Below are 27,737 nucleotides of genomic sequence, written 5' to 3' on the forward strand. Positions count from 1 at the left end.
TCCAACCGATCCAATGCCGACATTTTAACCAATCAGGTGTCTTTAAAATAAGTAGCACCTGACTCCAATTAACTGATTGCACTTGCAAAAGGTATCCTTGTTAAGTTGGAATGAAAACCTGCACCCACTGCGGCCCTTTGAGGACCGGTTTGAGACCACTGGTCTAAAGTATTTTATATTCATTGTGACTCATATACTGAACCTGGATATAGTCATTTGCTTTTTGAGAATGAGAAAAGACTGAGTATGTCAAGTACTGCTCGGATACTAGTGGCAATTGGAAAGAGTGTAGTAGGATGTTGTCATTGTTACAAGAGAATTTTTGCCAACTCACCGTTAGAATGGACCTGCATGATATTGAGTAAATTACATCCTTTCTGTTTCTGTCCTTCTGCCTCATCTTTATGAAGACCTAATAAAAACATGTTAGTTATGTTTGAGGGCCATTTGCATTTCATCCCACCTAATGCTGCACTAATCGCTCTTTCTGACAGGCTCTTTTATTTCCCAAACAAGAACAGAACTGCTGCCACCCACACTTACCACTTAATGCTATTTTACATTCATTAAAAACAAACAAAAGTTTTTTATTTTATTTTAATGTGGTGGTTTCTTTTGTCATTTAAAAAAATGCATACAGGATACCACAATCCCATAACAAGCTCCTTTGAACTAAGGCTCATTTAAATTAGGATGTGTGAATGGTGTGTTGATTAATTTATTCCTTTGTGTCCCCCCCCTACTGCCATTCAGTCTTTCTGCGCCGCCTTTGTGACAGCCAAGCTCCTTCTATATTTTGCGTGTGGCCAAATCGGAACCAGGGGTCAGGGACAAGTCCCGTGGAGAGCTATTGACACAAAACTGATCCATCCACAATTAGTGTGTTAATATTTACATCGTCATGTTTATTTTCATTTGGTGACTGGAGTATTATGCTACGCTTGCTTGCAGAACTGCATTATTGTCATTTGCTTTCCTTGCCGCGACTGGGGGATGAATATTGATGAGAGTTCTGAAATCACCTCTTTTCCATATTGGCAGTGGGCTGAACTGCAGCCAAGAAAGAACAACGCTGCATTTGTGTTCAATGGAAAACAATTTGCTCAGGATGTGTTTTGGTGGTATTCTGTTGCGATGGCTCTTTTGAGCACGGCAGCACACAGATGGAAGCCTTGTGGAAGATACATTAACATTGTTCCCAGTCTAATTAGGCCTCAACAATTCATCAATTTTATATTGAAATTGTGAATTTAAATGTTCTAATTTGGGAAATCACCAAGATACGACTTATTTATTGTGCACTTGACTAACCCATAATCTTATGCTTTGAATTGTTTATTTCTTTAAAAGCATCTATTTACATTTTGTATTTTAAACAAATCATGCAGATTTAAAAATATATATATAACCATGAACATTATCACAAATATTAAGAGGTGTTTGATTAAAAATCTACTTTTCATACCATATACATTAACATTTATGGCAGCAAGAATCACTGTAAAACTTAGACTGCATATCACTTTAGTATCCTAGCAATATTAGTTATAGCTATAATGTTTTGATATTATGATGCAATTATTTGTGGTCATTGTAAATATGAGTTTTTATACTGAAGCTTAATTTGAAGAAAAATGTGAATTTTATCAAAATTGCAGTTTCGGCCAAAAAACTTTAAATTGTATGTTTATTTTTTTTATTTCAGCCCAATGGTTAATGATATTCCTCCCATCTTTACTCTCTACATTCATGTCATTTCTCTATTGCCACTTCATCGCAACAACTGACTGGCAACCAATCTAGAGGGTAGTCCACCTTTTGCCCTGACAAGGACAAGAAGTGTTGAAAATGAATACAATTTCTGGACCACTTGCTTGTTGTAGCAAAGCTACCATTCTTTATGAATAGGTTCCAAAGAGGTTGCCTGCTTGACACATCCATGAACACATGTGGATCACATAACATTGCCGCAGATCCACCCATCTGTTATCCAGCCAATCAAATGCGCTCTCGCTCTGCTTCCTTTTGAAGCTTCACTAGTACGCTAGTGTTGCCCAGCAACCGCGATCGGCACATTTCTGGGAGGTCCTGAGCGAATGGCAGTGCCTGTCAGAAAGAAACTGATCGAGCAAGGGCGAGAGGATAAAGAGAAGGCATTCAGAATTTAGCAGGACAAGACAGAACAGTGAAAAGTTTGACCCAGACACTGATTATTAAGACTCTTCCGTCTCACATTTTCTGGATGAAATCACGTTGGGCTGGAGCCGTGGAGTCTCAAAGGAACCTGTGCTGATGCACAGTGTGGAGCCACAATCAGAGGACACGCTGACTGACCTGGATTTCTGCTAAATGCTGTCAAAAACAGCCAATACTAAGCTTCTTTTAGAGTCTGGCACCCGGATGTAAACACTGGGTTCAAATAAGTCCGTAAGGGGTCCCAGTGTGCTCGTTGTTAAAGGTTTTTTTTTGTCCAGGAGTGGTGCAGTCGTTCCTGGCAGGTGAAAACTGCCACGGCTATCATCTAGTAGCTGAGGTTGAGTCCCGGTAGGAGGATACATCTACGATTTCCACACTAGGATTTCATTGGCTCAAGAAATGAGCAAGATCCTGTTTATTTGCTTCCATGTTGTCTGTTAATGTTGTCGGGATACGCTGCCGACTTGCCTCTGTCTAAGTCCGGGATGTGGAAGTTTAAAGCGTTTTGCCTGGATTACTGGCATGTGCTGTGCTTGAACCCCCACAACAACTTTTATAAAAGGTATGTTTTAAAACAAACAGATTTGGATATCATATTTGTAAGACGCTTATCAAGACTGGCTTGTGCGAGAACATGCTGCGTCAATATAGTTTGGTGAAATGCTAACCGGATTAACAATTGTGGCTTTTCTTGAGTAATGTGTATTTGTCATTTTACAGAATTTATAATTTTATTGATTTATTAGAAACTTATTCAGTGCTGCGTGGAAAGCAAAAATATGGATAGATTTTACCCCCATCTCAGTCCCACTTGGTAACTTCTCTATACCGCTCACCTTTTGCATAATCTTTGCCTCATCTGTTTGTTTTTGCTGCTTATGTCTATCATTTTACAGGATTCCACTTTCTTTTTTAATGTGTCTTCAGTGCATTTTAGGATTCTCATGCCTTTCACCGCAACATAACTAATGGCAGCATAAAATGTAGGGAACAAACTCAATATTGTTGTTTACCACATTTGAGATTATTTTAACTAGTGCTCTTTATGTGTGTGGGTTTTTGCATATTTGCAATGAAGGGCAAGTTCCGACTTTGTAAAAATGGTTGACTATTGCCCTGTAATGCTCTGTAAATGAGACATCCCATCCCCCTGCTGGTGTTTGGGGACTATAAACAAGCCCTAATGTCATCCTATAATGACAGAGGCCTCAGATGCTCTTTTTATCTAACAATCAAACTCCAGCAGCTGAAACTGAAATGCAGCTGAGACAATTAGTGAAAGTCAATCCTTTTCTGTCACTCCTGATTAATACCTCTTCACCCACTGTCTTGTTTTGTGACACAGGGGTCAGAAAGGAACTACCAATCTTATTGCTTCATGTATTTATGAACTGAGATCAGGCCATCTTTGTTGGCCTCAGCTCGGTTAATAAATATTTAAAATTGAATAAATTAAACGATTAAATTTGCCAATTAGTATTAAAAAGAATGGGTTGGGGCAACTTTAACTATGTGATAATGTGTTCATAAAAAATATTTGACCCATGCTAGTTAATAATTCATCACAGATTTGAATAGCACCATCTTTGAATGAAGGCTGAGATATTCCCAAAGCAGGTTCAAAAGGAGTCACTGTAGTCCTTTGTTTGATTTTGGCATAACTATCATCCGACCAGGCAACACTTGATTAGCATAACCACCTTATGGTTTTGAGGTTGGGGAGTTGAATCCCACCTCTGGCATCACATGCACTCTGGCTTCCTCGCACATTCTTAAAATATGCACATTTGGTTCATGTTAGATGAAGACTCTTAATATTTCCTCAGATCTGAATGTGAGTATGAATGTGATTGTTTGTAAGTGCCCTGCTATTGTCCAAACAAGCAGCCTTAATGAGGATAAGTGGTTCTGAAAATGAATGGATAGCACTTGGGCCATCCATGATGCCCTTTAAATGTTGCAGTGTTGTCAACAATTCAGATTTTCTCCATCTACAATATATGTACCGTTGATGTATAATTGTGGACGTATCCACACTTTTCACCTGTATAGTTGTGCTAATGTTCACATCCACTTATACGAACCTGGTGGTTTATATAGAGTTTCAATTTGTAATTTTTGGTGGTAGTTTGTTGACATTATTAATTTGATTTGTGATGTGAAGTATTCTTATTGACTAACAATGTGGAGAGCGACTTGTTTTATTTGTTCATTTATCCCATCTCAAATATTTTTAGGTGTACCTTTATAATTATTTTTAGCAATTCCGACACCTTGACGTACCAATACAACTTTTTTTTATATAAATGTATACATTTTCCCCCTTTGCTTTTTATACTAAATCACTACATACTCATGCAAAGTAATTGCTATTAAGGACTGGTCTGCCATTGATGGTGCAACAATGATGGTAATTGGAAACTGCATTTCGAAGAGTCCATATCGCACAGCAGTGACGCGATAGTACTGATGACACCTTTTAAGTGCTATTTTGGTACCGATACTACTACTGGTATCGTTGCGACACTAAGGTTTTTTTTGTTTGTTAATTATTTAACATCTAACAAATGTAAAATATCCTCCAGCACAAAATGATAATTTAAATAAACATAAAATTAAAAGCTACCTGGTCTTGTGTGGAAAAGCAATTGCCTCCCTTGTTAAATCATAAATTAAGTGTTGCTAATGATGTTTTTTGGGATAGATAATTCATTTTCGCTGACCCTGATTTCCTCCAAACATGTTCAATGATTTATCAACTCTACTTTGATTTGTCACATCAACTAACTTATTGATAGCAAGAGACATCAATCCATTTGAAGTAGAAGGGCTTACTTTAAATGCTCATCATTCAATGCCATTGACAAAGCTAGACGTTCAATCCAGTTTTCCCTGAAGGGGCGAATGAACATTCATTCAACCCTACATGCCAAAACGGATTGGCCATGGTGTGCCCACATGGCAGGCAAAGAGTTAAGAGCGGAATATTCCGTAAAATACTCTTGTGGACGTCATAATGTAATGTGCCCTTACCATATTTCCCTAAGGAATATGTAATATAAAAAGGATGTTTTCTGTTAGCCATGTGACCGGTCATTAGTCAGGAGTGTACCCCACCCAAAGTTGACAGAATTTGAGGATGGTTGGACGGACGGATGGAAAGGCAGATGGATGGACTTAAAGACATCTATTCACAGTTGGACAGACTACATGTGTCCATAAAGTATACCCCCCCCCCCCCCCCCTGTCATTCCAGAAATATCTCGTATCACAAATTCATCGGAATAATCCTATCATGGGCGTAGAACTCATTACCGCTCTCAAACCTTGTATGTCGTCATAGTATATTGCAGAGTGTTTGGATAAAATCTGTATTTTTACTGAAAACAGCCTCTCCCAGCTGCTGAACTGGCATTCAACCTCCCCTGAGCATGGCCTTCCCATTGCAAACTGTGTTTTTCTTGGACATAAGCCCACCTATTACTAAGGCCGTATCTCTAACACAACCCCCTTTTTTGTTTTGTTTTGTTCTAGTTTAAGCTCACAGCACAGACCCTGCCCTTGACTGTCAGGCAGCACACATGCATGCTTGGAGAAATGTTGCTCCCCATAGGTTTAGAAGGAACTAAACTGGGTTTCTGAAAACTAAGAGTTATGGTGGGTGGAGAGTTTTTGTCTCCAGCTATACATACTAGTTATTTACTTTACTTGCTCATCTGTAATCAGCTGGTAAGGACAGCAAGTTAAAGTTGGGATTCGGCTTTGTGACTTTAAGCAGGGTAAGAATATGTAGAAATTTGCATGGAAAGGGAAGAATGAGGGCTGCAATTTGCGGTGGAAGGGAGTCAACGCAGAATTTATTTCCGTCGGTCAGTTCTTTACCAGATAGGCTTTTGAAACTCCTGGCTTTGCACATTTTTTTCGGGCATGTCTGAGGTCTACAGTGATGTCACTACTGTGTGGAATGCCATGTGGAAGTACTGCATTTCCAGCCGAACTATAAGGTAAGACACCATCTGATGTGTGGGCCCATGTGGATTGACAGTGGTACCAGTTCTGTTTTTTTTCTGACTGACTGCAGCAATCTGTAAGCTTTTGCTGAAGTCAAAGATAAAATGACACATCCTGTTTGTGCAACACACTATTATGTGTTCCTATGGGATATCTCATATCATGTCTTATAAGGAAACAGGAACAGTTTGTCTTTGGAACAGTTTATCTAATTAGAGCCTCTTGGAATACTTATTTTGCATCAGCCTGAATTTGTTTTATCTTGAACGTATCATCACACTGTTTAATCAGCTAAATGTTTATATTTGAAAAAAAGGTCAGACGTTACTCTAAATCATTGACCAATTTATCTGATGTATTATGTACAATGTTGTTTTTCAAGGTACATTTAATAAATTCACTGCAATTGACAGTGAGCACATCCAAGAGCAAATAGAGGAAAGATTTGGGTATGACTTGGCAAGGGCTGTGCGCCGTTTCAATTTATTGGCTAGGAGGGCTGACAGCGATCATTTGCTGCAAAGAAGACAAAAAGGATGGGATGTCAGGGCAGTGGTTCTTAACCTTGGTATGATCAAACCCTAGGGGTTCGGTGGAGCCTCTTCCGGGGACATCGAGACACATTGACTCCTCATGTCTATACATGATAACATGCCCTGCTTGACCATCACTGGCTGCAGATGATCACATGACATTGCTTGGCCGATCAGTGCTGCGAGGAATTTATATATCTAGAATTTCAAACAAAATTATATATCATTTTACACTAAAGTAGGGTTCGGTGAATGCACATATGAAGCAGGTTGGGTTCGCTAGCTCCAACAAGGTTAAGGATTAAGGACTACTGATGTAGGGTTATCAAAGGCAGTGAATAAGGAACATTTCTTATTTGTTTTTACAGGGATTGTCATCATTTTTTTAATTAATATACTTATGGCACTTCTCTTTTGCTCCATATGAAGTGTGACCGACGCACGAACCACTCATCCGCCGGGCCGCCCCTTTTTAGCAAGTGTCGAGCAATAAAAAATACACAAGTATTAATGGTGCACTGTCACATGGGTTAGGGGGGCAATGGTCATAATCTACCATAAATGATGACAGGTGAGGGGGATAATTCTGCAGTAATATACCCTTTAAAGCTTCAATACAGAGCAATGATTATTGTTCTATGGTTGTGTAGTGTTAGCTAAGTAACTTTCTAATACAGGTTGACCCAAAAAGATGCGTAGCAATGGAAACGTTTTCAAAACTGATGGGTACGCATCTTTTTGGGTCACCCTGTATATGTTTTAATACTGAAATTTAGCTATTTTGTGTTGCACTACAATCAACAATGGCTTATGTCGGTGTTGCCCCATAGGATTGTTGGTAGTATAGTGCTTTTCTTCGACACTATAATCAGCATATTTACCTTGTCGTAGCAAAACAGTCCAATGTTGTTTCTGCTGTAAATATTGGTACCACATTTTTATTCATTTATTTTTTAAATGGCTTGGTAACATAATTAAAATATTTTTGTCTTTTCCTAAATTATTTAAGAAAGCATCAATACGGACTAAGAGGAGTTAAGTCATGAATAAAACTGCTGCCTTTATTCTACTTTGGGTGGAGTATTAGTTGAAAAGAAGGAATATAATAGCAAAGGAATGCTGTCTCGGGTATTTAGCCATCAGGACAGGGATTTTGCTCTTTCGTTAAAAACAAGCAAGTGTCACTTTTGACCTGGACATAACTCCATAGAAACGGCACAACATCTGATAGGTGTCTTATTCTAGTTTCTCAGAGAACATTATTTATTTATTGTGTAGGGACACCAATGCTACCTTACCCCACTGCAAGCATATCAGAGGACGAGTGAATACTCAGTGTGTTAAGTAAATTCTCCTTCGAAGGATTAAACTGACCTGTCAACACTGCTTCATAGGTAAATGGCTTACAAGAGAGAGCTCTAGGGACTCTAATACTGGGGGAGTAGTTCATCAATGAGAGCTAGCGGCAATGTTGTAGATCTTTTGCTTAGTTACTCTGACTCGAATAGACTTTTGGGAAGAAGCAAGGGAGGGGGCCATGAAGAGGAACTACTTGTAATGGAAATGCAGTGATCTGCCAAAGCGAGCCTGCAGTTCCACTGTGGTGAGTGAAAAATACTCTCCGTGGTGGAAAAGATTAGACATGTCCCGGATGCCAGCCGTATTCTGTTCAGAAATGTCCGATCAACTCTGACATGGAGCGTTCGTAATGGTGTTTCTTACGTACGCCATTTTTGCAAGTTCTTAGATTTTTTAGTGTATTTTTCTTTATAATTATATAGTATTTATGTTTTGAGGTAACCACAGCAGGAAACCACCATTGGTATTTCGAAAAGAGTTTTTGTTACTTTTTTTATAAACTTTTAATCAAATCCTTACCTTGTGTAAAACAGATCCAATTAAAAATCATCTAGTCATTACTGAATGCTTTCAACTGCCGATTGCATGCATTAATGCCAATGTCTACAATTATTTGTGTTAGTAATAAGCGTAACCAAATGTAACCACTATAGCTTAATCATACAGTCCATGCCAAGAGCCCTCTTCATTTTTGCACTCTGTATATAAAGTGATAATGACCAATTTTGGCCACCTTGAAACCCAGCGGTCAGTTTTCTACTGATGCAGTCTTGCTGTCTTAAGGATCCCTACTGCAGTATCTGTAGCGTTCTCATTAGGCTGAAAACTTTGAAATGTTAATCAACTGAGTTTGTCAGTTTGTTTACTCTAATGTTCAATAATAATACCACAAGAGACATTACTTTTTATGTCACCTTTATTTATGGTGGGAAATAATTTACACTAGGTCAGCAACTGATAATTATTCTAGTAATTGTTGAATCGGTGGATCACTAAGAGATTTTTTTTCAAGTTGACTGTATAAAATGCACAAAACATGAATTATGCTGAAGTTAGTGTTTTGCGTTATATAAAATGTAAATATATAATGCAGGACAACATTTAGCATTGAATCCCAAAGTAAACACAGATGTTTGATAGTCTTATTCCAATTTAATACAAAGTTAAAAGAAGCCACATATTGGAAAATTATTTACTACATGGCTCTTATTGATTATCAAAAATAATGGTTGTAATGTTAATCTAATTCATCGATTACTTGGCAAATTAATCACCATATTTTCTTGCATTTATGCCGTATTTGTTACTCTAAAAACGATGACTGAATCAAGAGTACGGCTTCAAATTAGAATTAACATGCACAAAATTGCAAGGAGGCAAAAAAGAAACACCATAACGCAAGACAATTCAGCCGATACGGTCATTTATTTCAAATTAGAAAAAAGATAAACAGATCAAATGCTAAACAACATTTATTTAGATTTTTAGGAGTGAAATTCGAGAAAAAAACTATCTTGCATAAAACGAGGAAAAACTCACTTATACCTGCCACTGCTTGCTCAGGGGCCCGTCATCTTACCGTAGTGTGAGTGCCGACTGGATTATTATTATTAGAGTTGACCATCTTTCGGCTGGTACACTACTTGTGTTCGTAGTCTTTACCATGTCAGCACATCGCAATAGTTGTTAAGGCTGATCGAAGGTCTTACAATCGATCATTAAAATATTGGCCTTGATACCTGCACAATGTGTATCTCATGCGATTATTGCACTCAGAGACTTGGTGAAAACTACACTGCTACAGACACACTTCCTGGTTGTACTGCTCATGAATTTTTGAATTCGTCCACTTGCAGGCACCACCCTCGCGGAATGCGCAATCCAGCAGACGATCCTTCCGATTTCTACAGTATTTTAGAAATATCATGATTTTCCCTTCAAAGTAACACATTTGTACTCTCTATTAAAACCAGGAATATGAAGGTGAAAATTGTGAATCAGGGTGCATCTTACATGAGAGAAATTGTAAAAATCAAACAATTTTAAGACAATTTTAAGGGCTTATACACGTAGGTGGTCAATATGCGATTAAATCAGGCTTCTTACAATGCTGAATCTATCAAATGGCAGTGGCAGGTCGTCAGGGCCTTTGAGGCCTTCTCTGCTGGCCTAAGAAATATCTGAGTCGTATATTATATTTTGTCCATCAATGTTTATTATATAACTCCAAATTGTCTGTTAGCTTCATTTCATTGCTTTTCCCCCTGGTTGCACTGCTTCCAGATGTGTGTTTTCATATTGAAGCATTTAACCAATCACATTTCAACCATTATTTGTTGCCAGGGTCAGAAATCTGCCTCAAGGCTTTCACTGTCAGTTCTGTGGGCTCTGCAGCATTAAACAAGTGTCAATAAGAATGTTGCTTTAACCAATCAGATTTTTAGTTGGCAACACCACAATGCATTGTCGCAGGCATAGGGATACGTCATTCCCTTGTCACAGGCCAAGGGATACGTCATCGCTTTCACCAACTATGATGGGTTAGTGATTAGCCAGAGCTACCAAACTGTATTTGGAGCGAGCTGTGTTTGGCTCGACTTTCAGCACCCCTGGGCCCAGTTGTAATGTCTGAAAAGCTCTAATATTTGTATTTAATCAATAAATGCTGCTAGGAAGTGGATTTTACCCCATTTTAGTGCAATTTTTGCCATTTCGCATATTGACGTATCGACGTTCATTGCTGTCTTTTTCCCGGGGAAATGATGCTCTGGGCCCGGTTCTGATGTCTAAAAAGCTCCAGTATTTGTATTTCATCAATAAATGCTGTTTCTTGGCTGGATTTTACCCCATTTTCAGGCTATGTTTGCTAGTACACCATTGACGTTCATCACTGTCTTTTACTGGGAAAATCACCCCCCGGCCCGGTTGTAGAGTCTGAAAAGCTCCAGTATTTGTATTTAATCATTAAATGCTGCTAGGAACTGGATTATACCCGTTGAAGGAGCTATGAGAGAATGCACGGACCGCCACTGTCAAATAGAATTGATATATCGATTACCAGTAATGGTACTTTCCTACTGCTTATCCTGATGGAAAGAAACTTTTTCTATCTGATGTTTATATAAAAAGCTTATTTAACCCCAAATGTAGTAAAAAGTGTTGCACCAAGATAAGGTCTAAAGTTTTTTCGCCTCAAATGAAAAATAATGTATTGGGACATAAGAAAGTCTTAATTTTTCATTTGATAGTCTCCATATTTACATTGACTAGCACCCCAAAGATAAAAAGTATTAATAACACATAAAGTAATACTCATGTCACATTTGCAGCATTTCTAAATGTTTTCTTTTTTGCTATTGGTGGTCAGAACCTGACTTCAGAAACAGTATGAACCATAATGCGCTAGCTGTTTGTGTGAACCTTTTGGCTTTCATTTGACTTGATGGCATACTGTATTTCTTTGCTTCTCCCCATAGTGGCTGCTCGCGGAATAATGAGGGTGTGTGCTGCATTATCTTATGTAATGGAGGATGAGGGGGTTAGTGAGATGGTGAGGGGCGGTTTGGGGATTACAGAGGGAGGAGTGAGAGAGAAGAGTGATGAGCTCATGCTGGTGCACTGCAGCTCTTATGTGCATTGCTGCCCCCCGTGGTCTTGTTGTCACAATGCAGCACTGAGCACTGATTCATGAATCATTAACTCTTGGCTGTGCTTTTTCCAATTTATCGCTTTGGCACGTGTGTTCATTGCGCGTGTGTTAAGACGGGACAACAATACAATACTGTTGTGTCATGCAAGTATTGAGTATCATAATCACCTGCTTAATAAGAAACCAAAGTTCCAAGAAGCATTTCTTATGACAGCAATATGGATTTTAAATTATTTTGGATGAACAATTGCAGACAAAGTCTCATATTGGGAATTATCACACACATAACTGAAAACATTTGAAGTAGAGAGGGATTCCCATAAGCTCTGTCATTATACTACTCACTGTTATGACTACTTTGTTTGGCCGTGAATAAATGTCCTTGTTATTCTAAGTGAATTTTGTTATCAGTAAGGGCCGTATATGGCCCGCGGGCTGAGGTTGAAAAACTTGTACACACACATGATCGGGGGCGGGGCGAGCGCATCGGCGAAATGTTCTTTGGCTAGATAGTCGGTCGGCCAAATAGTCGTTCAGCCTTCATGGTCTTTCGGCGAGTTGGCTGTCGGCCAGATGTCAGTCGGCTAAAAAAATTTTCGGCAAGTAGACTGGCCACGACAGAATACGGTCACTTTCTGCTGCAGATGCGTAGTCTTTTTCAGAATTGCATAGTGGCTTGGATGGATCAAATATGCACCATTGTGTTCACATGGTACTTGTTAACTAAAATCGCATCAACGTGAGTAAGTGCCAGTAGTATTATGCACAGTCAGTTGGCACAGACGCACTTACAGATTCCTAGCAGTATCAGGGCAAGCCATTTTCTCCCTTTTTAAAATTCTTATTACATGTACTCATGTCATTCAAATTTGACTGGGTTGTAATCAACATGATTTATTTCAGCCCAAAACAACATTTTTTCTTGTTAATATTTGTTTTTACATAAAGTTTACAGCACCTTTACTTAAACCGATGGCCTTTAGTAAGCTTAAGATTCTGTACGCTATCACCATCTATTGGTGGGTTGTGGGCAAAGTGCAGCCACATAGTGTTAAAAATCTTCTGAGCTTGCCTCAACATCCGCGGGTTAGGTCTTTTTCCACAGTGATACGAATCTGACTTTCTTTTAAAAGAGTTTGTAAAGTTTGTCATCAAACTTGCGTTGACTGCTAATCACGACCAAGTCAATGGATATCAAGGGTTACATTGTGAGGAAGTCAAGGGCGGAGAGCTAAGAAATTAAACAGTCCCATAAATGAGAAGACTGAGAGTAAGCAAATTGATGCTGATTGGAGTTGTGTTAGAGGAAGCTCAGAAACTCATGAAGCCTTCTAAAAGCCATTTTAAAGATTTGAAATCTCACCATGATTCCAACACAGCACTTAAACTTGGGATGGACCTCATTTTAACCATTTAAAAAAAAAAAGTCGTACTCAATAAGATTCTTAGAACAAGTTATCCAGATTATATAAGAGGAATTGACATTATTAAAGTCAGATATGTTGAGTGCAGCTGACTAGACCTCTCTGGTGGGAGCCAGTCAAAAAGGAAAGGATTTAGTATCAAGGATCAGAATTTCATCCACATTATTTTGATAGCATTCTAAAGCTTTGATGTTATTTGACCACGTCAAGTGCTCTTTTTTTGTCTGCTGTTGGAGATGGATTGTGGTTGAGAGCTCAGATTTCTGCCCCCTGGCACCATGTGTCCTGAAGAGCGTGGAAAAATAACACAAAATTGTTGACCTTGCAGTGCTGTTGCTGCATGGCGCCTCTGTGTGGATGTGTCCAACACTGAAGCAAATAAATCAAGGCAGCAGCTGAATAAATGAGCAGGAAGTTTTAAAGAATGGAAACTAATTTCCGAGAGACACAGCTGAGCCATAACGGCGAGTGAGGACACTGTATGACGGGTGTGTTTGGGAGGTTGGTTGGGTGCACTCCTCTTTTCATTGACGTTTAGGAGAATGTGCTGATTAGCACATTACAAATCAGTCAAACGCGGCTGCTTGCGGGTGCACACTTTGTGTAGCTCTTCAGTAGCAACGGTCACCTTGGTTTATTCTTCGACGGGTGGCAATTTGTCATCGTAGCTTGGATCAGGTTGCATGTACTTTATGGTTCCACCAAGAGACGGAATACAGGTAGGATGTGTGTGTGTGTGTGTTCTTTGCAAGGGGTGGGGACTTCTGAAGCAGTTCATTATATTGTCTCACTGCTGTGCATGCATAATTGGCAAGTTCGTTTGTCTCTTGATATTAGCGTGATAATGTATATAAATAAAAAAAACTTTCCTACAGAATATACTAAGATTTTTTTTAAAAGAGGTGCAATTGAAAATGTGGCTTATATGCAGGAAAATACTGTAATATAAATTGTGAATGTGAATCCATTTGGAATATGAAAAAAAAGAAAACTAATTTAATTCATCTTTAAATGCAAGATTATGTTTGAACTACCGTATTTACTCGCATAAAAAACGAAGGTCAAGGGTACGGCATTTATGCACATAAAAAACAAGACATGGACGAAATAAAGAAACTATAAACTGATAAAACGCTAAACAAAATGTATTTCAACGTCTATGAATATAATTCAAGGAAAAAATACACCGTATGTTGCATAGAATTTGAAAAAGCTAATTTTCCCGTCACTCGTCGCTCGGGGCACGGCCATCTTACTATAGTTAAACGTGCTCAGACTGGCCAGACGTGAGTACGGTTACTTGTGTCTGCTGTTGTCCGCTCGGGGCGCCTCCATCTTACCGTAGGTACATGCTCTGACCACAGCATTTACCTTGACAGTACATCACAATACTAGTTAAGGCTGATCGAAGGTCTTACGGTCGATCGTTAAAATATAAACCTTGATACCTGCGTAATGTGCATGCTATTCGTGCACCCAGAGACATGGTGAACATTACGTACAGCCCTATGGGCATATTTCCTGTTTGTGCTTACATTACTTCCTTTTTTAATTTGTCGACATTAGAAGTAATTTGGCCGCCACATCTTAAACTTATGGTAAGAAAATTGTAATTTATGTCACTAAAAAGCATCGGGTTCTCATCAAGATAGACTTATTTCTTTTTTCCAATTGAATAATTAGATATTTTGCATTTAAAAAGACAGGCATATTAACTTATGATATTGACCTTTGTAATATGCTTTTGATTCATAAGGTATCTAAGAGATACCACATGTGATTATTTTTCTTAAGATTTTCCCATCAAAGTAACACATTTGTACTCTCTGTTAAAACATTGAACATGGAAGGGGAAATTGAGAATCAGGGGGCAGCTTATACGTGAGAAATTATAAAATTCAACAATTTTAGGAGTGCGGTTTATACGCGCATGTGGCTTATATGCGAGTAAATACGGTAAATACAAAGGTTTATCCTTTAACACAAATAACATTTAACATGCTTTGAGTGACGTCTTCTTAGTCCTTTGTCTATGAACTGTCCTCATTTGCCACAGCACATTCCTGCTGATTGTCCTCCTCCTGCGAAGCATCCTGTCAATGTATTTATAATGATAACTTTAGCATGACCTATGATGACCACAGATCTCTTTGCACTGATTGTTTACCAGTCTTGGTCCAACTGGACGTGTTCTCATTAGACCTGTTAAAAGAATGGAGGGCCCAGCAAGGCAGTCATTAGAGCCAATTAGATGTATAAAGCGTGAGACTGACTGTGTGCTGTGTGCATGCGTGCGTACCAGCCTGACCGACCCTCCTTTGGCTCTTCTCTGCTCTATGTTGACACCACATTCAACTCAGTTTTTTAACTTTCCTGATTACCAAAATGTAGGTAATGTGGAGAGATTCAACAAAGGTAGTGGTCTTTAGATCTTCCATTTATTTGACATTGAATTTCTCAGAACTCAGTGAAATCTCATCTGCATTGGTAGTGGAGAATTACCCTCTTTAAATCTTCCATTTATTTGACATTGAATTTCTCAGAACTCATTGAAATCTCATCTGAATTGGTTGTGTGCAACAATTGAGCTATCTCTGTACGATCAAGTGGGCACATTCTACAAGAACAAATAATGCATCTTACCTAGTCAGGATGATGAAAAATTTCTGAAAAAAACATAAGCAGTATGAATACGGGTCAATTTTATTTATTGGGAAACTTGTGAAGGAACATCACTTGAATTGCTTACAATGACTCTTCAGTTGCCTGAAAAGTGAATTGTTCTAACTCAGCACATTTTTGGTCCAGCTACTCATTTTTCTATACTATCTTAACTCATACACTGCCATTCACAGCGTTAAAGGTCCAATCAAATTTGACTGCTGGGTTGGCAGCGATCGTTCAATCCCGACAGTGAAACATGATCACTCAATGGCAAGCTATCCCCGTTGAAATGGATTTGATGATTATCAATAGAAGTGAATTAGTTAAGCCTTTCACGCTCAATTATGACTATTTTTCACCCTTACAGGTCACTCATTTAACTCATTAGCTCGCATTGATGGCCGTTTTGGTTGCCAGTGAATCGCAAGGCACAATGAGACAAACACACTCATACCTAATGACAATACGGAGTGCGCAACCACCAAAGGATGTTTGTTTTCGAGTGTTCTGGCGTATCCTCGGACGTATCGGGCAATACACACGAAGCTGAAAATGAAAAACAGAAAAGGTTTCCTGGCCATGTCTCATTGGTTGTTTTTTGGACATTGTTTTAGTTAGTCCAATGAAATATCTCAGTGCTGGGCTCGGACAAATGAGATGGAAATGAATGCTGTAGTGTACAAAAAATAAAATGAGTAGAAACTGTTTGAAAGAAAGGTAGCCTGTGCGACAAGCAGCTGAAAAGCCTGGTAGATGTGGGGAAATGTAGCATAATAACTGGCATGTTCAACACAAAAATCGAAAGATTATGAGCAAGACTGGGTACATTGCAGGCGGTGTCACCGTGTTTCTTCTATTCAGAATAGACAGAAAATCAGGAGGAGGGGTGCGAATGGCGGCAATCAGAAATCTGATTTTGAATAGCTGTCTGCTATAGAGACCCCTCTCAACAAAAGGATTAGTATAAATGTGTGACATCTCGGAATTATGTCTGAAACAGTTCATGAATATGCAATTTGTTTCTCATTTATGAACATACGGTACAAGAGATTTAAGCTGCCACTTGTGAAAACGGGAGCGTTAGAGAAAAATAGAAAACACTTACCGTATTTATGTGATAAATGGTGACATGGGTGCGAAAGATAGTGTCCAACCTTTTGACTGGCAGCTGCTGAGTTTTGGCATGACAGTTTAAGGCCAATCGTCTCCCAGGTTGCTCTCCTTGTCGAGTGTGAGTGATTCATTCTTCATCTCTGAGAATGAGCACACATTTTCTTCCACTTGTAATATTTGTTACATTGTTGGAATTGAACTTAAAATATGTTTCTATCATAAAAAGAGCTTTCCTTTAGAAACTCTTGGGGATGGTGACAGGACAGGCACTATAATAAGTAACTGAAGTTTCTACTAGTCGATGGGACAGAAGGTGCTTGGACTCCACTTCCAGTCAATAATACAGAAAGTTTTGTTGAGGCAAGCAAAGGGACCCCTTATCTACAGGAGTCTGAAATCTCTGTCATTCGGTAAAATCTATCCTAACATCCTTCCTTTTTATATATGTTGAACTATAAGAGTTGCTGACTTGCACATACCAGGTATTGGGGAAATGTGGTATGAAAGGAACTTGCACACTCAGGGTGTGTCACTGAACTGGAATATGTGTCTAAATCAATTTCTCAGTGCTTAGCTCATGACATGCACTAAAGAAGGAGTTCTGCCTTTTCCTGCTTTGTTTCTATTCAAGAAGATGAAGTAGGATGAATGCCCTCTGGCCCCATTCAAATGGGTAGGGTTGGGACTTATTATCTCTTCTTTTTAGTATTTTTTTAACCTTCACTTTTTATGATTGTAATTCAAGATGTAACATTTTTTTAGGAAAGAATCCAGTTCACTTACCACTGCTGACGTCCCCTCAACAATTGTTTCCCTAACATACAGTTGCACAGGCGCCACATACAGGAGCGAATATACCTCATCTTACATGAATTACAGAGACCAAACTTCTATTTTGTCAATACATAAACTGGAGCTCCACATCATTTATAATTTCCTCATCAACTGCTTCTTTGTGAAGTTACTGTCAGGCATGCCATGTCTTTCAAATCCAATTATTAAATATAGCTGATTGAGTCTCTAGTTCAGCAGTTGATATAAAATGTCAACTGATCTTCTGTTGATATTTGGCTGCTTGTTAAGTGAAAAAATCCTGACACAACAAATTAAATTGACAACCAATAACTGTGTTTTCCCGAGACCCCCATGAGCACAAGCGCTACAGATAATGAATGAATGAATAATTGTATTGCACCAGCGAAATCCCAACGGGTACGTTTGAATTCACAGTTAATTGTCCATCCACGGACAATCACATTATTTTTTGTGACAGCACCAGTCATGGTTAAAATACAGTGACATATTTACCTTGAACTTTCATTGTATCGATATGTATATACTAACTGAGGTCTATTTATCTTCTAATTTCTTATTGCATTTACTACAAATTATAGCCCAGTATAAAACATCTAATGTTCTTTTGTTTATGTGTGCCATTTGGCTTCGCAATGTTTTCTGCTTTTCCAGAAAAGAAAAGAAAAATGGAAAAAAAAAAGATTTTCATCTGAGGCCAGCGACAGAGCATGTACTAAATAAATGGATGTGTCCAGTGGCCATTTATATGGTACATAACAGTGATTTATACATATTTTATATGGGGGTTTCAGGCCACAAATATTTTGTGTGGGTCTATCTTGCCTTACTTGTACAATTATACCAGAAAAATACTGGCCATAGCAGCTTAACAGGGGGAAAAAAGAAAAAAAACTGGACGAGATGTTGTGAGGAGGAAGGAATAGATGGATTGCATATAATGGAAATAGATATATTTTGAATTCTAAACATCCTTTTACAAAAAATACCTCCCATCACTTGCCTTACATTTAAAAAACAAGTTCACAGCAGCATCATGCCATATCCCCCAGTTTTTCCATGATTTAAAGGAGAAAAATAAATTACTAAGGGCCATCTAATGTGGGATTTGATGGCAATCACAGACATGTCACTCCATTCCTCCACTAAAATTTGACCTTACAGCCTTAACATATTTTTATTTTGACTGACATGTAATTCCTGTCATTTTAACAAGGCAATTGGGTGTCATTCAGAAACTATGACACATAAAGAGCAATAGCTCTTTAGCAGATCGTAATTCAAACAGGTTGTTAGAAACCTCCACTAACGTGCATGTTTTGCTGATCAGAGTAGAGATGTGATGGTACAGTTGTGAGAAAGGCTGCCTTTATTTGCCGTGCCCATCGAAACAATGACTTCTGCCAGTGTAGAGAAACAAGGCCACAGGGTTCTGCCCTGAGCTCAACGGACCTACTGTTTTCCTTGTGGACTTAGGATGCCAGGGAAAGAAGCACAATTGGAGGAAAAGTTGAAAGCAGCTGGTATTATATTGAAAAAACAACAAACCGTTTAAAGCCAGAGCTGTCCAATTTATTCCACAAAAGGCAACAGTGAGTGCAGGTTTTTGCTCCAACTGATTCAAAGCAGACAGCTGAATCAATGGGGTTTCTTCTGAAACCAGACGCACCTAACGGCAATCAACTGATTACACTTTTAAGACACCAGATTGGTAAAAATGGATCCTCTTCATCAGTTTGAAAGAAAACCTGCACCCACTCCGCCCTTGATGACCATTTTGGACACCGTTGATTTAAGCAGAGGGGACTGACTACATCAAGGTTATGATGGCTAATTGGCCACAGCGGTGCTATTAGTTTTGGAGAGCTGATGGTGTTTTTTTCTGCCTGTGGAGCATCACAGTGCTTTACACCTAATGTAAAAAGATCATTATATTATATTTTGTCAAACATTGTGGATATCACTATTCTATTGTGCAGACCTCTTTCGATGTTTGCGTTACCCTGGCCAGTTGTGCAGGAAAAAGCATGATACTTTCTGTATATTAATAAAGTACTAAATTGTGCAGTAAATGTAATACTGTAATACCTTGAAATGTGATTGCCCCAACATGCGAGAAAATTTGAGATACGAGTACAATTACGAGCAAATATTTTAGATTAAATTTCAAGATACGAGCATACGAGACAGCCAAGTGGCCGAGAAGCGAGAAACTGCTTGTGATTACAGCGCACTGTCTATCTCGCTGCATCTCCCTCGTCTAAATATATCTACGAATAGTGGGCGGAATGTCGCATTTTTTCTGTGTTTTTATGCTATATTACTCGGTTAAGCTCGTATCTCAAGGTATTACTGTTGTTTCATAGTTTCACATATCCTCATTTACAGTTATCCCAGAAGAAGGATTTTCCATTTGTCCATTTTGTTAATATTTTCCATAAAATCGCTGCTAATCTGATTAGCATGTCAAGGCAGCTCCCTCTGCTACTTTCTTATTCACTTACAGTTGATTCATTTCATATCAATACACTAGGTCCCTGTGATTTGTCTATAAACAATGTGTGTGTGTAGTGCAGCTGTAGTATGTCACTGTAAATCAGCAAGTTCCCATAAAGATGAGATGTTTTTTTATTATTATTTAAGTTGATAAACCCAATGGATCCAGCTGTGATTAGAATTGATTTTTTTTCCATCTTTTAAAGGGTTCTTCCTGAACTGGACTTTGTGTAGTGAGTGTGTTGTCAATGCCTTTGTGTTGTGGCACATAGCAAATGTGGGTTTTTTGTAGAGCTGCACCGGTCACAATTTTCTGACGAACTCATTTATTTTTGAAAACTTTGACCTGCCATGCAAGATTTTCTTCCCTGCTAAATAATAGGAAACACAATTTAAATCATTACACATCTTGTTTTATTGTTATTGTGTATATATTTTTAACCAAAATTATTTTTTGATTGCGCATGGAGTTCTCCTAAAAATTTTTTTAAAAAGAAACAATCTCCACACGAGTGACTGACTATATGGAAAGTCAATACAAATTCCACTCCTTCACGCATTAAAGTACCACATATCAGTGGACTTTACAATTATAAACATTATGTTGATGCCAGAAAGAAAATACCCAGCAAGTGCATTTGCAATAATTCATATTAACCCATTTTGTCCCAATGACAGCAATTGTCATTATTATTGTATTTTTTTACTTTAAAAATTCTAAAACAAATGTAACTTTCTCCAACAACATAGTAGAAAACAACTTCGAGAACATTTTTACTTGAAAAAAAAACAAAATTCCAATATGGATAAAATGATTACTTGGAATATGATATAAAATGATACAAATGAAAAGAATTTGGATTCAAACAGCTGACCATGAATGTGTGCATGCAAATGGCAGTGGGCTAATTAGGCAAACTGACTCGGCGGACAAGAGGACTTATCAACTGAAACCTGATCCTGCCAAATTTATATAAAAAAAACTCAAGATGCAACTTTATTTTTTGTCCTGTTCTAGGGTTCTCCCAAGCACCATATCCTAATTCACCTATGGTAATTGACTGGTCGCAGGCTTTATTGACTGACAGACTGAGCTATTACTAATTTATGATCACAAATAGCAAACTGCGTGAACAGTATTTCTCTTTGAGGGCATGCTACAACTATAGCTTTTGTGACTGAAATTGACTCCTTAATTATGGTAAGGACGTACCAAGAGATGTGGTTCCTCTCTTAGTTTGAGTGTGCATTATGGTAAATGGGCTTTTACAAATGTTATGTTGTGGTGTAGTATATTTTTGAGATGGCATTCATTTCTCCTTGTGCTTTCAGTCACTGCTCATTCACTTGATTTCTTTCATGGTCTTATGACCCACTTTTCTCGCTGTGCATGCTGAATAAAATCAACGGATCTCTGCTCAACCATTTTCCTTGACCAATATCGTTGATATCACTTTTAGACTGCTGCTAGCTTTCTGTGCACACACACCCTGCACACAACAGCACACATTTTTTGGTGTCTTTTCACTGTCAAACCAAATCAAATATGCAATCATTGCATTGTGAGTGGTGTACAGACACCATTGGTGAGCTTGTCTGTTGCCTTTGGAGGGGGAGGGGGGGTAGGGCCTTTTTGAAAATGATAGGGGTGGGCGGGGCTTGTGTATCATATCACTATGTTGGCAGCAAGCACTATTGTTAAAGGAATTTCTCACTTCTGTTGCTGTCAATGTCATTTGAGATTTTTAATATGAAACGGCCGGCCCCAAACCCAAGTGTTGCTTTAAGAAAGTGACGAAAGAAGATGGAGGAAAAACAAGTCCAGGGTAGAGATATGTCGATCAGTCTCAAATAAGAGTTAAACATGAAAATAGCATTGGCTTCATTCATAAACAGTGATTGATTAACAATTTGTGAAAATATTGTGATATTCTCAAGTTACTAGAATTGAATTAAATAAAGGTCATTTTGTGGGGAGGAGCTCCTAGGTTACTCTTTCGCATTGGGCATGTAGTCACCCAGGGCCGGCCTGGCTGCACTCCCTTACTTGCATAAGAGTTTCCATGTACATGTTGGTTATGGGGCAGTGAACTCCCAGAATAGCCATACAACTGAATAAATAGGCTTAAAAATGAACCATTACTGTGCTGTATATTCTATACATATGATTGAAAAATCTGAGTAAAACAGGTAGAAGTATTGCAAGGCAACAAATAAATCTTTGTACCCAACTTGTTGTTTTCTATTCTGCTTCTTTGACTAACCCAGCCACCCTCTGAGTCTGCAGATATTATAAACATCCCTGACCTCAGTGCAACCAGATGACAGCATTGCACATTTTTTCACCGCCCGTGTCTACCTAGAGCTTGTTGTGTAATTTTCTGACCAATGCGTAGCATTGTGACTCCGAAAAGAACCCATATGACTGCTAGTCATGGTCTGTTTTGTGAGCTAGCAGTGCCAGTGCCATACTCTTATAACCACCTCAGTTATTTATACCTACTGCGGTCTTTATCACATTTACAGACAAGGCTGCTCTGACCAAAAACCACAGTAGATTCTTGTATTGTTACTGTAGAAGCAACTCGGTAATATGCTGATTTACTATAATTTCAGACTCAAGATTTTTTAATGCTGTCTTTTGTTCCTCGCTGCATTGTTAATCTCACTCTGTGTTTACCAGTGTGGGTCACCTCACATGGGTATATTTTTAGATCAGACAATTGTGCTGTAGTGTGTGTCTGTGTCAGAGCAAGGCTTTGGGTAATAAGCTTCAGATTAATTTGCTCGCTCTCCAGTAAACAAACTCAGAGGAAATTGATGCAAAAAGACAAACAGCCCCAGCTCCTAATAATGGTAAAAGTACACCATATATGACCTCTGTGTGTATTTTATAGAATGAGATATATCACATATGCATGCAATCAAGAGCACCGCTTTGCCAGAGTTCCATAAAATAAATTTTAACAGATTTCGGAAACAAGAACACAAACGTGTTTACCTGTCCCACACAGGACAGGTCAATGGATGTCTGGGTGCATATTCTGAACAGTTAACTATTCTTCAGCCCACTTGGCAGGCATCTGGTTTTGGAATGTGAGAAAAGCCCAGAACAAACCCACACCATCTTTCACTGAACATTAATGTTTGGTTGGATGAAATCATGCGTGTGTAAAGTTAGATGTTGAACCGAAGTCGCACTCTGTACAGTACATCGATTTAAAGAAACATTAGCACACTAGAAATGTGGAAAATAGAAGTATGCACATTAAAAGTGTTCATGAGTTGCTTCTGACGTGTCCTGGAAACAATTTTACAGTTCATCAATGAGGTTTGAAGTGTCCCTTAGAAAGGTTAGGAGAGTCAATGTGAACGTCAATATGTACTTTATCTGTTGTGTTGCTTTTATAGCAAACTTAGGTGCTAGGTGCTTTTAGGAAGAAAAAAAACAGTCCAAAGGAATAGAATGATCTTTTCTTCTCTCTTTTATACTAAGTCGCTCATAAACTGTATGCTTTTGTCAATACTTAACTTCCGGCTGATGTAATTGTTTCCAGGATAGGCAAGGTTTGGCTTTTCCTTTCATATTTTCTTTCTCTCAAAAGAACATGCAGATAATGTAAATGCCACATAGGCAGTAGGTGTACTAGGCTACATACCAAAATCTCGTGACCCAAGTTTCCAGGAAGCTGGCCATTTCCCTTGTCATTTCATGTCTTTTTTTCCTCTACCGTCCTTTTTAATGCATGTATGGCAAAATCTTTATTTTTCTTTCTTTCTCTTGATAATGCAACATCTCTTTGTTTATAGCTGACCTCCATGTGCTTCTTTGACCTTGTACCAAAGGTAATGCATCTAACTCAGAAGAGAAATGGCTTGTAGTGGGTGATGGAATAGAAGCAGAAAAGTAGGACGACCAGATGTATAGAGTTGAAGAAATTGCATTTTATGAGTGGTGAGAGGGCCTCTGCACGGAATTTTCAATGACATCATTCCAGAGCGGATAAGTATTCAGACTGAACCTAGGAGTTGGAGTGGGCTATGACTTAGGGGCAACATAACACAAGAGATGCAGCAGAAGCTAGACAGCAAATTCCACTGGATTGAGTAGTCATTTTTTGTTAGCCATTCATTACACCAATTTTCCCCTTGTTTTTTTCGGCCATGTTCTTTTTTATTTTATTTAATTGGATCATTTTGTCCGGGCTCTCCAGAGAGAATTTTGCTAATCTCACTCGTATGCTTTGTTGAAACATTTAACGAAGGCTTATAAATCTCAAAATGAGGCTGTGATAGTTCTTATCTTTTTCCCCAACAAATAAACGTTACGGCAGCTCTGTTGCCAGCGGTCTTTCCGGAAAGTAACAACCCTAATCACACACATATTTGGAAATTGTTACTGAAAAGCCTATTCTCATGAAGCATCTTACAAACTGTGGCTACCCATTTGTTCAGTTTTGTGTACTGGCACTCAGCAGAGAAGACGTTTTTCTTGTGAGAGTTGAAGAGTTGCGTGATAAGTGAGATCTGTAAGTTGACGCTTAGGGGCTTTAGTGTTAGCAGCTGTAAAGAGCAATGAGCATGGCTGAGATCCTAAGCCAAAATAGATTTGGTCATCCAGTAGTGCACATCACTGTTCTGCATGGCTTGCAAGTTCAGGATTGCAGTACCTTGCAAAAGTAATTTTCCCCTTCTCCATTCATTTTTATAAAATGTGTTTTGCATTGTCAAATGTCCAAAAGTCATTCAGATTTTGTTTTGTCTGTTCACAATTAAAAATGTGATTTGTGTGTTATCCTTTTCTGTTATTTAAATTGTTTTTATGAACAATAACTTTATAGTGAGGATACGAATATAAAAAAAGGAAACAATGTTAGAAGAAGGCAATTTTTTTTAAACAACCTCTATGTGTCAAGCTTGCCTGTCTCTAATTAAGGAACACTGGAATCTTTCAGTTTAGACTGTTCCTATAAAAGTCTCCTTCCAGTTTCCTGTGTCTGTTGTCATTAGAGAGAAAATACCTTTAACGGAGGATAGTTTACCCTGCCCCCCACCCCCGCCTCAGATGGGTGATTAATCTTCATCTTTCTCCAAAACAGACTCTGTTTAGGGGTCAGCCGCAAGTGTGAATGTGGATGGAAATTATTGGGATCTGCAGGGATGCCTCAGTTTGTTTGCCGGGTAATGTAATCTGCAAAATTGGTGAACGAATGATCAAAGAAAGTGATATGTTGGAGATGCTATTATATTTATTGCTTTACAGATGAAAGACATCGAATACACTCCAGTTCTTTTCTTAGTTCATGTCACTCCACAGTCTTGAGAGTGTCTATTTATAGAACTTCTCTCTTCAATCTAGACTGACTAAAAGAGCAGCTAACAGAACATTTGTCGCAGTATCTCTTCATACTATTTCCTGTCTATCTGCTGCACTCATCAGTGTATTTTCCTTTTTCGGTTTTCGATCCTCTGATAACATGCCGGAAAAAAGTGATTTTCTGACATCCTCTGCCTAGGGGTCATTTGTGTATCCCTTCCCTACAGGATGAGCGTCTCACAAGGGTTTTTTTTTTGTTTTTTTTCCATCCTCTACTTTTCTTGCTTAAGCCTGCTGTAATAACTACTCCACTCCCCGCCCGCCGCCCCCTTGTTCCCCTCGCCACGCTCCACCCTCTTTCATAGCGCGTAGGGTCTGGCAAAAACCCACACTCCCCCGTATCCAAGCCTCCGCCCCCCTCACACTCTTTGCTGCCGGCACAACTACGAGACAAGAGGAAGAACAAGCTAACAAAAAAGCTCAGCTTGTCTGTCAGAGAATATAGAAGCTGCCACTTAGAGTTGACCATGTTCGCCTGCTTTTCACTGGAAGTATTTTTTGCCAGACCAAGTGATGGCTCTGACTCCACGCACTGTGGCGATAAAACTAACAACAGCAGATGGACCTCTGGAATTGAGATTGTCCATTAGGAAACGCTTCTAGGTGTCAGTGAGGACACATGAGACCAGGGGAACCGCTGATGTTCGATGGTGCGCCTTTCTAGAGTTTGTCAGCATGTGGTGCTTGCAGTGTAACTCTGAGAAAACTCAGTCCCTCCTGGAGCTGGAGCTTAATGGCTGGTAAGAGAAATAGGAGTTTCAAATGGGAGTGTTTGTTTTTAGTGCCTCTCTCACGAGTGTTTGTGCATGTGTGTCTAAGGGGAGGATAAAATGTATGAGTGTTTTGTCATTGGATGAGGTTGAGCTCACAAGCTGTTTATTAAACAGTATTGAAACGGCCTCTGTGTGTCCACTCATACTAAGCAGTCATTTCCCGCAAATCCTCGTTTCAGGTTTAGCAGTCTGCGGATTTTGTTCGAATGGAACGCTCTGCACTTTATTTTAAATGGTCCCTCTGCGTCACTTGGTGTCATCTGGGTGTTTCTTCTCACTGTACTGACTCCATCTGTGAGTTTTGGATTGTTCTCCCTGCTTGAAGGGCATTCCTGTGGTGTGGCGCGGCCTCCCTGCTTCCTGGACATGACGGAGTGTTTTTTTCTTTTGGTAGGTTTTGTCTTAAAAGATGGATGAAGGATATTTTTGCAGTGCACGCTGGAGGATGGTTAGCTCATTTCACATGGGAAAATAACATTGTACAATCTGCTTTGTTGTTGCTGATGCTGAGATTTGACATGAGGGATGATGTGAGGGATGCCTTGATTCAGACAAAATTAGGTCTGGAAATTAACAAGGGAGAAATACTGATTTGTGCTGAGTTTCAGCACTGAGCATAAGGAGTGCAATGCACACTGTCGCAAGCATATTTGCTTCAAGCCACCTTGAAATGCCCTAAAAACTAAAACAATTCTCTGTCAGTTTTGTCAACATGTCCAATGGCCACAATTGCAGTTCATCCTTCAAAACCTCACTTGCTTATTAACAATGATGATTTTCATATTCCGTCATGTGTTGTTACCACAAAAACCTTCCACTCAGCATCCTGGTTTTAATTGAGCAGAAATTTTGGCACTGTCGGATTGTCTAGGATGATACAGCTGCAAGAAGCTGCTGTAAAAACATGTTCTGAAGAGGGATTACAATTGCAGTGATAAAGGGCAGTAAGTGTTGTTTCAGCAGCCAGCCAATTTAGCTTTAGTCTTGCAAGAGCTATTCATGGGTGTCTAGAAGGTTAACAGCAAGATATACAATGCTGTTATTTTAAATTAATTTAAAGTTCCTACAGCTTTTCCGGTGTCCAAATTAAAACATGCTTTACTATCGTATGTTATTTTTCTATGTGTAATGTAGTGCCACTTTCACTAGCTACAGAATATTTTAAACTTATATAGAGTTGTGTTACGACGTGGAATAAAAGTCAGTGCTGGATTTTACTCCTTCACATTGAATGCGACTGTAAGCATGATTTTATAATTTAGAGACATGGTTGACTGAAAAAGAAAATCTAATAATCTCCCTAGCCTAAACCTTTTTCATTTATTTATT

At 38.8% G+C, this 27,737-nt stretch overlaps 1 protein-coding gene across 6 annotated transcripts in view; it reads left to right on the plus strand.

The window, feature by feature from the left end:
* iqsec1b (IQ motif and Sec7 domain ArfGEF 1b) overlaps window positions 1–27,737 on the plus strand; it is a 102,972-nt gene that overhangs the window by 55,740 nt on the left and 19,495 nt on the right. The window contains exon 1 of one of the 6 annotated variants that reach the window (XM_077721059.1): window positions 5,787–6,200. The exons of 4 other annotated variants lie outside the window; for them this stretch is intronic. In XM_077721059.1, coding sequence (XP_077577185.1) covers window positions 6,124–6,200 — 77 coding nt within the window. In that variant the 5' untranslated portion in view covers window positions 5,787–6,123. Of the gene's footprint in view, window positions 1–5,786; window positions 6,201–26,087; window positions 26,376–27,737 lie in introns of those variants that run through there. One more of the 6 variants, XM_077721139.1, reaches the window with a different exon arrangement.

Source organism: Stigmatopora nigra, chromosome 1, assembly GCF_051989575.1.
Source record: "Stigmatopora nigra isolate UIUO_SnigA chromosome 1, RoL_Snig_1.1, whole genome shotgun sequence".
Classification (NCBI taxonomy): Eukaryota; Metazoa; Chordata; class Actinopteri; order Syngnathiformes; family Syngnathidae; genus Stigmatopora; species Stigmatopora nigra.